At 47.0% G+C, this 10,544-nt stretch overlaps 1 protein-coding gene across 5 annotated transcripts in view; it reads left to right on the plus strand.

The window, feature by feature from the left end:
• RNF213 (ring finger protein 213) overlaps positions 1–8,504 on the plus strand; it is a 115,473-nt gene extending 106,969 nt beyond the window's left edge. For all 5 annotated transcript variants that reach the window (XM_082372787.1, XM_082372786.1, XM_082372789.1 and 2 more), the window contains 9 exons: positions 518–650; positions 999–1,082; positions 1,492–1,672; positions 1,943–2,144; positions 3,272–3,349; positions 4,289–4,483; positions 4,919–5,008; positions 5,102–5,280; positions 6,524–8,504. In XM_082372787.1, coding sequence (XP_082228913.1) covers positions 518–650; positions 999–1,082; positions 1,492–1,672; positions 1,943–2,144; positions 3,272–3,349; positions 4,289–4,483; positions 4,919–5,008; positions 5,102–5,280; positions 6,524–6,677 — 1,296 coding nt within the window. In that variant the 3' untranslated portion in view covers positions 6,678–8,504. The remainder of the gene's footprint in view (positions 1–517; positions 651–998; positions 1,083–1,491; positions 1,673–1,942; positions 2,145–3,271; positions 3,350–4,288; positions 4,484–4,918; positions 5,009–5,101; positions 5,281–6,523) is intronic.
• Positions 8,505–10,544: the final 2,040 nt, after the last annotated feature.

Here is a 10,544-nt window from a genome sequence, read left to right on the forward strand (position 1 = left end):
GTGATCTGTCACTGATGTGCACAGGTCCATTAAACTGAAGAAGCTTAGGTCCTAGGTCTTCAGAACGACACCGGAATAGCGCCAAGCATCATTGCCTAAAAGCTTGGTCTTCTTGCTCTCAGCAGCTCCTCTCCACACCTAGCCCATCTCATGGGCTCAAGAGGCTGCTTTCTTTCATCAGCTTCTGGCAAACACACTTGACGTGTCGGCCCTACGGATTTGCTCCCCAACCTCTAGAGGGTAGAAGAACACTGGCCAACACGTTGTAAGCAGTCACTAGGTACTTGCTGACATACTGGTGTGGCCTGTTCCCCATTCTCAAGTATCATTATGTGTCATCATGTAAAATGGCATGTTGACCAGATTAAACTACAAATACATGTCCTGAGCCAGCCTTGAAGTCTGTTTCCCCAGTACATTAAAAGGTGTTCCTGATTGACATGTATACACTGATGTGTATAAAATTGATGACTGATTAAAAAACAAAAAGTGTTCCTGGTGGTCTTCCCTTCTCTAGGAAGCAGAACTGAGACTGGTGAAATTCTTGCCTGAGATTCTGGCCCTGCAAAGGAATCTAGTGAAACGATTCCAGAACGTTTCAGAAGTTGAATACAAATCCATCAGAAGTTTCATTAGCAGTCACAATTCAGGTAGGTCTCTGCTCTTATAGGGGATCAGGACGATCCATGTTGTGGTTCAAAAGGATCAGTCCAACTCGGAGACTCCAGTTCAGGGCTAATGTGAGCTCTGTACCCTAAGCTTGTAGCATAAAGCAGTAGGTGCTGTGAATCCCTGGGACACATCAGAGGCTTTTGCTGTAACAGACAAGCACCTCCCTCTCTGGTTCCTCAAACTCAGCTTTAGCTTAAACAGCATTTAGAACGTGTTGATGATGGCATGAAGGTAGGGGTCAAAGAGCAAGTAACTGTTGGTTTGACCAACAGAGTTAGACAGGGTAGGTGTTATCTCGGAGTTCTAACAAGTGTTTTGTTTGACAGATGGGCTGAAGCAGTTATCCTGCAACAGAATCAGTATCTTTCTGTCGACATGGAACAAGCTGAGGCGCTCGCTGGAGACCAATGGTAAGTGTCAAATCCCCTTTAACACTAAACACTACAGGAGCGCCTCTCTGAAGGCCCTTTCTCTCCAGCCTACTCTTCTTATTCCGCGTCTGCACAGTGCCATGCCGTGTGCATCTAATGCTGGATCTGAGGACTCTTGGTGGGGGTGTCTGAGATGAGGGCATAACATATCAGGAAGAGCAAACCCTCAGTCCTCTTGAGTCTATAAATACGGTATCAAAAAGGAGTTGAGAACATTTGAAACTTATCAGCACATAAAATAGAGATGGGACGCAAAAGCACCCCTGGTTCCCAGCTCTGTTCTGTTGAGGTGGCTTCTGCGTTGCCCCCGCTCCCACCGTGGTGGGCTCCCAGTCCTGATGCTGTGAAAGAAACAGCAGGGAGGTGACTGCCGCTCTGTCGTTTAAAGGTGAGATCAAGCTGCCTAAAGACTACTGCAGCTGCAACCTCGATCTGGACACTGACTTTGAAGTCATCCTGCCGCGCCGCCAGGGCCTGGGCCTCTGCTCCACCGCCTTAGTCAGCTACTTGATTAACTTGCACAACGAAATTGTCTACGCAGTAGACAAGTTCTCCAAGGAAGACAACAGGTGAGTGTGCAGGCCCACAGCAGGGGACGCCCTTTCAGCCCAGGAAGTCGTTTCTGAGGCGGCACAAGCAGGGAAGCAGGGTCCCCAGGCCTGGGGACAGCAAACCAGGCTTCAGGTCTTTCTCGAACAGATACCCTTCGGCCACGCTCACAAGTGTCACAGATTTGCATGTCCCTTCACCTGCACAGCCCGTGGCAACATCAGACAGGAGCTGACTCCGTATCCCCAGGCCATGACTGGAGTGCTGAGCTCTATCTATCTGTCCCCCAGCTACTCCATCGATGTCTCCGAGGTCGCCGACCTGCACGTCATCAGCTACGAAGTGGAGCGGGACTTGATTCCGCTAATTCTCTCCAACTGCCAGTACCACGTGGAGCAGGGCGGGGAGACCTTGCAGGAGTTTGACCTGGAGAAGATCCAGCGCCAGATCATCAGCCGCTTCCTGCAGGGCAAGCCCAGGCTAACCCTCAAGGCAAGGCTGGCCTGCTGTATTTATGTGGTCAGCGTGTCTGTTTTGCAAAAGTTGCCCTGAGTGTGGCTTTGATCACAGTGGTTTCAAAGTGAGGAGGGACCAATGGACCCTTCTTCCACACCCCCAGTGTCCATGACCACCCCTGCCATTGGGGCTGACGGCTCTCCGGAGCTGTCTATGCATCTGAATCCACACTTCATTACCCCAAGGGTGTCTGCAGGTCTCAATGGACTCATCGTCCGGATTTCTATGCCATAATTAATGGCACCACCAAAACCTCATTGTTTTCCCCCTTTTCCTTTAGTCTGCACACACAGTCTGTCATCTGGCGCCCCCGTTTTACCACCATAGCCATCAGGCACCCCTGTTTCACCACCAGAGCCCACTGCTCTAGTTCAAAGCATCTGTCCTTAAGTTCCACCGCTACGGTAGCTCCCAACTGGTCCCTGCCTTCAGGCTCTTTAGCCCACATTTCTTACATCCAGATCTGCATCCCACCACCCTGTTGGATAACCTTGATGCGCATGTGGCACAAAAGGCCCTGTGGCCTTGCCCTGACCCTGTCTCGAGCCACTTCCCCACGTTGAACCCCATAACCTCACATACTGGATCACTCTCCCTCCCCTGAATGCACCCTGCACTTCCCCATCTGTTCTTTACCTGGGTTGTACTTGCTCCTTCCAGGTCCAGTCAAGGGTATGGTACTTCAGTATATTTATGCTCCTTCCCTGCCCGCAGTTAGACTGTGAACTGTTTGAGCTCAAGGCTGCTTTTAATTCACTCTGCTCTCCCTGTTAGCAGAGTGCCCCCTCGTTCAGTCTGTGCTCAGTGTCCCACTGGGAGGTCCTCATGACCTACTTCCCTGGGCGGTCTGCAGGCCACAGTATTCTATGTGACGGTATCTGCTTGGCCACAAAGGCCAGGCTGGGTTCCTCATGTCACTGTTTCCATAGATTACGGGTTAAACACGGACATCACGTGGCAACAAGGAGCTGCCTGCTTTGCCTGGTAATGCACTGAATAGCATGGGACTACATTTGAGTTTCTGCTCAGGCATATATTGTCATTTGATGGAAACCTGCACAGTGGATTCCATTTCCAAAGACTTTTTTTCTTTCTCACTTTAGGGAATACCCACTCTGGTATACAGACGTGACTGGAACTATGAACGTCTCTTCATGGACATCAAGAACAAAATGCCACAGGTGATGATGATCAATCTTATTTGCATGTGCCTCTGTCTTATCAGAGTGTTTCCATCCATGTTAGGACTCTTCCACCCTCACTCCGGGCATTTGCCATGAGCACCAAAGAGTTTCAGGGCCTCCCTACGTTCAGAGCCCGGTGCTTTTTCCAGAGGGCAAACAGGACAGCAGATCAGCAGAAGTTTTCTTGTTGAGTATAAACAGATTGAAATCTTGTGCTTGTAGTTTTTTAGCAATGATGTCATGACTGTGTATGCTGATGCAAAAGGTCCACAGAACTTAGTTATTCCTGCTTTTCTGGTTTATGTTTGTTGTGTGTGTGGGGGGGGGGTGTCTGTGTGACGTATATGTGTGGTTTGTATGTATGTATATGTCCATATGCATATCTTCACAAAGTTAATTTGAGGATTCAGTGAGTTCATCTCTCTTTCTGTAACATACCTAAATACTGCTGACACTTAACAAGCATCAAGTGTTAACTACTGCTGTTTTGGTTTTTTTTTTTTTTTTTTTGGCTGCTTTGGGTCTTTGTTGCTGCGCGCGGGCTTACTGTAGTTGCGGTGAGCAGGGGCTACTCTTCATTGCGGTGCGTGGGCTTCTCATTGCGGTGGCTTCTCTTGTTGTGGAGCACGTAGGCTTCAGTAGTTTCAGCACACGGGCTCAGTAGTTGCGGCACACAGGCTCAGTAGTTGTGGTGCATGGGCTTAGTTGCTCCACGGCATGTGGGATCTTCCCAGACCAGGGATTGAACCCGTGTCCCCTGCATTGGCAGGTGGATTCTTAACCACTGCGCCACCAGGGAAGTCCTACTGCTGTTTAAGTTAGAGAGTCTGTCCCATTTTGTGGCCTTAGCAGTGAAGAAGGTAAGCACTCTTATCAAGTAGCAGTGCACAGGAAGCCCCCCCAGCCATGAACTCTATCCTGCTTTTGACTTCCTAGAGCCCCCTCCCCAGCGTGGCCATCAGTACCATCAGAGGACAACTGCAGTCCTACAGCGATGCCTGTGACGCTCTGTCTGCCATAGAAGTCACATTGGGGTTTCTGAGCACAGCTGGGGGCGATCCAAACATGCACTTAAATGTGTATATCCAAGACATGCTGCGGATGGGTGATCAGGCCTCACAGGTTTCAAAGGTGGGTCTCATGTCAGCCTCTCTCCAAAGGAAATCAGCATTGTCCCCCTCCATCGTCTCCCCACTTCCTACTGGGATACCACCACCCAGGGAGTACTGATCTAAGCAGCCCCTGAAAAGGAGGGGAGGCAAGAACACCCCCTCTCCCAGCCAGTCCACAGTGTAATCAGAACACACTGATGGGAAAGGCGGAGATGTGCTCGGAACTTAAGAATCTAGACTCAGTGCCACAAATATGCGGAGGCGTGCCTGCAAACTGCATGCCGCTGGTGGACCCCGAGATGTTGCAGCGGGGAGAGGGCTTTCAGAGACGTTCTGGAGATGAGGCAGGGAATTAGTGGACGAAGCAGAGGTGCCTCCATAGTGAGGGAGGTGGAATCAGTGCAGGGCCAAGTGAAAACAGCACCTCCTATTCAGGAGTTCTGTTCTCTTTCAGGCCTTAAACAGATGCCAGTTAAAACACACCATCTCCCTCTGGCAGTTCCTCTCTGCCCACAAGTCTGAACATCTGCTTCGACTGAGAAAAGTGAGTCTGGCCTCTTCCTGTCCACCTGGACCAAGGGAGCCGCACGCTCCCTTCCCAGGCTTCCGTGTGTCATGTGTTGTTATTTCATTCCAGGAGCCATTTGGGGAAATCAGTCCAAGGTACAAAGTTGATCTCAGCCCTGAAAATGTTAAGCTGCTCAACACCTTCCTGAATCAGATTGGCCTGGATGCCTTCCTCCTGGAACTTCATGAAATGATGATCTTGAAGCTGAAGAACCCCAAGACCGTGGAGAATTTCAACCCTGAGTGGAGGTACAGGCTTGTAAGCCTGCTGAGCGAGGCACACACACAACATTCTGCCACGTCTCCCGAGATCTTCCACAGACATGACAATCATTCTTATGTTACTGCAGAAATTGGTTTCCTGCTGATTTACCATTACCAATTGCAAAAAAGTCATATATTCTCATTATAACAAGTGGACTTCCTACGTCAGAGAGATGTGCATTTTAAATTTGATAGAAAAAGCTACGCCAATGTATAGTGTATAAGAATACCCAACATTGGATATTATTCATCTTTTATATTTTTACCAATCTAATGGCCCAAAAATGGTATCTCATTTTTGCTTGTATTTTCCTATTTACTGGTGAAGCTGAAAATATTTATCAGCCATTTGTATATCTTCCTCCAAATTGCCTCTTGATATCTTATGATTATTTTTCTTTTGGGCTGTTTGTCTTTTTCTTAATCTTTTATCTGTTATGTTACAAATGCTCTATCTTTAATTTTATAAAGCCAAATCTGACAGAATTTTCCTACAAGGACTCTATAGGAAAAATATACCTGTAAGAGTCTTATCCCAAGGTTATAAAATATTCTCCCATGTTTTTTCCTGTGCTTTTATAGTTTTATATATTACATTTGTTTTGTTAACCAATTATTTTTATGTGTGGCCTGAGGTAGGGATTTAGCTTTACTGTTTTTCTAAATAGATAGTCAAACTCCAGTTTTCCTCACCAACACACTTCGTAATTGCTATTTTCCTCCATTATGTATATGGCATATGCCTATTTACATTTGTATTCTTTGAACTTATTCAAGAAGTCTTTACTATCCTGGACTTTTAGTGTAGGGAAAGAAGATCCCTTTTCTAGAGAATTTACGATCTTTGTTAATACAAATCATGAACTGGATACAAATCATGAACAAATCAACAAATCATGAACATGAATATAAGCTTGTTTTGAATGGCGAGGCTTTTTTTGTAAAGCAGATGTATTACTAGAGTGCTTAGAACCATCCGACGGGGCCCCTATCAAGGGGAGCTCCATCCCATAGGGTATGTGCACTGCAGTGTGGGGAGCAGCAGGGATGTACTAGAACCTTGAACCCAGGATTCTAGTGCCAGGTCAGTAACTCAGCAGCTGGTTGACTCGTTATTTCTGGCCTTCACGAGCACTTTGGTTCTCTGACGACCTGAAAAAGTGACCAGTGATGGTCTCCTTATGTCACATGACTGTTTAACGCTGTCTCTTGTTCCTTGGTTTTTCAGCCTGAGAGACACGCTGGTGAGTTACATGGAGACTAAAGAGAGTGAAATTCTTCCCGAAATGGAATCTCAGTTCCCAGAAGAGATACTGCTGTCCAGTTGTGTCTCTGTGTGGAAAATGGCTGCTGAACTGAAACGGAATCGACAAACAAGATAGAATCATTTTCTATCTCTGCAAGAGACTTGGGCAGAGAAGGCTCTTGCCTCCTCACTGGTGGGATGGGTTCCTTTGTGGGCTATCGCCTTTGTGCGTGCTTAGAAGGAAAGCTATTGGCACAGTACTAAATTTGAGACCAAGATGTGCTGTCCGGCTGACAACTCTTTGAGAGCCAGGCTGTTTCAGGAACATGTGTATATTCTGAAACTATCTTCTCATATTCTGAATACCGTTCATTAGGAGGTGAGAATTGAAGATTATATGAAACTAGAACAAACCACCATCCTCTGCATTCCAGGAGAGACCAAAAAATAGCTTCTCAGCTTCACATATAGGAATCTTTGCCTCAGATGTCCTAGCTTCTTACCATGCACTTACCCAGCCCACGAGCCCCTTCTTCCTCAGACCACTACATAGTGACAGGGAGGGAAAATGGGGTTATTAATTTGTCTTCTTTTCTAGTTTATTCTGCACTCACAAACGAGAATCTGGCTTTCTTCTTTCTTCCATTCCTTTAAATTCAGAGAATTGTACAAATATTTCTAGGTTTCCAAGAAGATATGAAAAAGTGCCAGACTCTTTTTTGTCTTGTCACAAATACAAGTCAGGGCATTATGTGAGTGCCGTGAGGCCAAACTAGCCAGCCCTCACCCAAGCCTGCAAATGAGTCACTGCCAAATTTCAAGGGTCAGAGCCCACAGGCTTTCATTGTGAAGAGTGCTGGGCCAAGAGTCAAGGACACTTTTCAGTGTCTTAGTTTGATTTCCTTCCAGTTCTAGTATTCTAGTAAATTCTAAATGAAAGTTTATCAGTGTAAATTTGGATCAAAGGCATGGTTCTGGCATTTCTTGGGGAAGCTTTTGCCTCTCTATCATTCTGCCAAATAAACATGAACTCTTAGTGTGGTCTTGATTTCCCCAAGTGTATGACTATCTGGTCCTTTCTTTGGGTCTCAGCCAAGGCATAATAACACTCAGAGAGAATATGAAACCAGTCACATTTCTGAAAAAGGAAATAAAGAATAGTCAACACACCCTGATCTTGTGCTGCTTTTCTCACTGTGTTGTGCCCTTTTTTCAAAATCTACTTGATGCTTCTGACCTCTCTGGACTAATTCCTACTCCTAGGTAGCTCAGCACCTGTTAGCCCTGGGATGACAGTTGTTTACAAGTCAGAGGTAAATGTCTTTTCATACATATTCTGAATGAGATGATGACTCAATCAACTTGAAATTGGGCCCATGGAATGGGGAGAGCTACAAAAATAGAAAATGCTCGCCAAGGACACCATGGGCCCTTCAGCACCACTGGAGGGAGCCGTAGAAGAATCCGTGCTCCATTTCCATTATTTTGGTTTCTCTTCACCATGTTTGATAAAGGGGAGCACAGGAATCCAGGATTTGATACAGTATCCACTTGCATGTAGTAACCTATGATTGTTGAATCATTCCATGCAAAGGCACTCTGCCACAATATCAGCTGGATTGTGCGTTTAATGGATGTGAGAGTGGGGGAGTTGCTTGTTCATCCCTTCAGTTTGCACTCGGAACTCCTTTGATACCTCAGAGTTGGGATGGAGCTGGCCAGCCTGTGAAGACCTCCTTTGGTGGGTGGGAGGGAGAATTTTTTTTCCCACTTTTATGAAGGGTTTTTTTTTTTTTGATGAAAATACATTGTTTTGTATGCTATGCTTTCAAAGTGTTAACTGTCATTATCTAGCATTATCTTGTTGTTTGTACAGAAAAACACTGGCCTAGCACAGGCCGATGTAAACTTTGTTATACTTGTCATAGCTGTTTTAATAAACTTGAGTTTTGCTGCTAAAGAATCCTCTCTGGGGAAGAGGCTTTGGGGAATGGTTTCATGTGTTCGTGGAGATGTCCTTGCAGGGGTGTCCATACAGTGGAAGGTTCTTTTTTTTTTTTTTTAATTTATTTATTTTTGGCTGCGTTGGGTCTTTGTTGCTGTGCGTGGGCTTTCTCTAGTTGTGGCGAGCAGGGGCTACTCTTCGTTGCTGTGCACAGGCTTCTCATTGCAATGGCTTCTCTTGTTGTGGAGCCTGGGCTCTAGGCGCATGGGCTTCAGTAGCTGTGGCATGTGGGCTCAGTAGCTGTGGCTCACAGGCTCCAGGGCGCAGGCTCAGTAGTTGTGGCGCATGGGCTTAGTTGCTCCGCGGCATGTGGGATCTTCCCGGACCAGGGATCGAACCCGTGTCCCCTGCGTTGGCAGGCGGATTCTTAACCACTGCGCCACCAGGGAAGTCCCAAAGTGGAAGGTTCTTGACAGAAAACATACACTCTCGTTTAGAATGTGACAGGGTAAACTTTTCCTGTGGACAAAATGACAGGAGAGCTGAGGTGGAGTTTCACACTGCTCCCTGGTCGCCAGGCTCAGGGGCTAAAGCTTAATCCTAGAGGGCTGCCCTCCCACTCCCTGCCTAACAGGACTTTCCTGGAGGATAGCAGAGCTCCAGCCAATGATGAGTAACAGCTGACTCTGTCAGGGGGCTGGGCTGTGGGATGGGCAAATAGCACCTCAGGAAAAGGAAATAGACACGAGAGAGAAACAGTAAACTTCCAGCAGCCCACTTTCATTCCAGTGGCAAAACACTGCTTTAGGGGAAAACTGCATTTTCCTCTTCTAAAATGAAGAGGTTCCTCCAGGAGAGAACCCCATGGTCTGGAACCGCAGCAAGGAGAAGAGGCGCTGGTTCACGAAGGAGACGTGCCCCCAGCCCTGTGTCTTCTTCCCCACAGCGTCTGGGTCAAGTCCACCTACTCTCCCTTCCTCAGTAGCTCCTCACTGACCCTGACCTTCCCCTCTAGCCCTGCCTACTCATTCTCGTTTCCATTCATATTCTGGATTTTTCCTGCTCCACAGTTCTGTCTGCTTTCAGCCCAGGAAGAAACATTCACTAGGTTGGTGATGACTTAATCTGAAAATCTTCACAACTGATCACTGTCTCCTTCTTTCTAAGACCTTACTATGTGTGTAAATTATTTACCTTTCATTAATGGCTGTAGGATTTCGTCACGTGTTAACTGAGACAAGTCATGAGCTATTTCAGTCACTCCTAGGTTCAGGCAATTCCAACCCGGAAACAAACTTCTAGTGATAAACAATCACTGTGAAGAAAGGGCTTTGCTCAGTAGGTAAAGCTACCCATGTCCAGCCCCACGCAAGGGCACTGCTATATCTCTGACTTCATATGTTCGCGCCAAGTGTAAGGTCGCTGTATCAGCTGGGCCTAGAGAGACACTAGATGAGAAGGTAGAAGAAAGCCTGAGGCCTTGAGCTGAATAACAATCCATCTGACCATGATTAGCATTTTTATTGCTTCCTGCTCTTTCTAATCCCTCTCTTCACTAATTAATCCCGTGCTCAAACATTATGAATCTCATTTCCAACTGCAAAAACACCAGGAAAGTGCCTTCTCCCAAGAAAGCAAATGCTGATAAGATTCAAACCTCATCAGACTGAAGTGTATTCTGGGGACAGCAGGACTGTGCTTCCTTCTGAGGAGCTGGGATTATTTCGGGAAGCCATCTGGGGCAAGAGCAGAGAGAAACTGGAGGGGAAAGGGCCCAGCTGGAGCACATGGAAGCCACCCCTGCGACTGCACATCCTATAAAGGCCTGCCTTCCACCCTGCTCCCCTTCCTTCACACCTAGGCCCACTTGGAGTGTTCCACATTCCCCAGCATTCCTTCCCCATCACCACGCCTGTACCTTGAAGCACATCAGAACCTCAACCCAGAGCACTGCTCCTTCCTCAGCACCCAGTAACTGCCTCCTGTGGAGATGGAGTGACTCCTGTGGAGTGAATGACTCCTGATTACTAAATCGAAATGCCTCTGTGTCCTGACTGC

The sequence above is a fragment of the Balaenoptera borealis genome (genome assembly GCF_965194805.1).
Source record: "Balaenoptera borealis genome assembly, chromosome: 20".
NCBI lineage: Eukaryota > Metazoa > Chordata > Mammalia > Artiodactyla > Balaenopteridae > Balaenoptera > Balaenoptera borealis.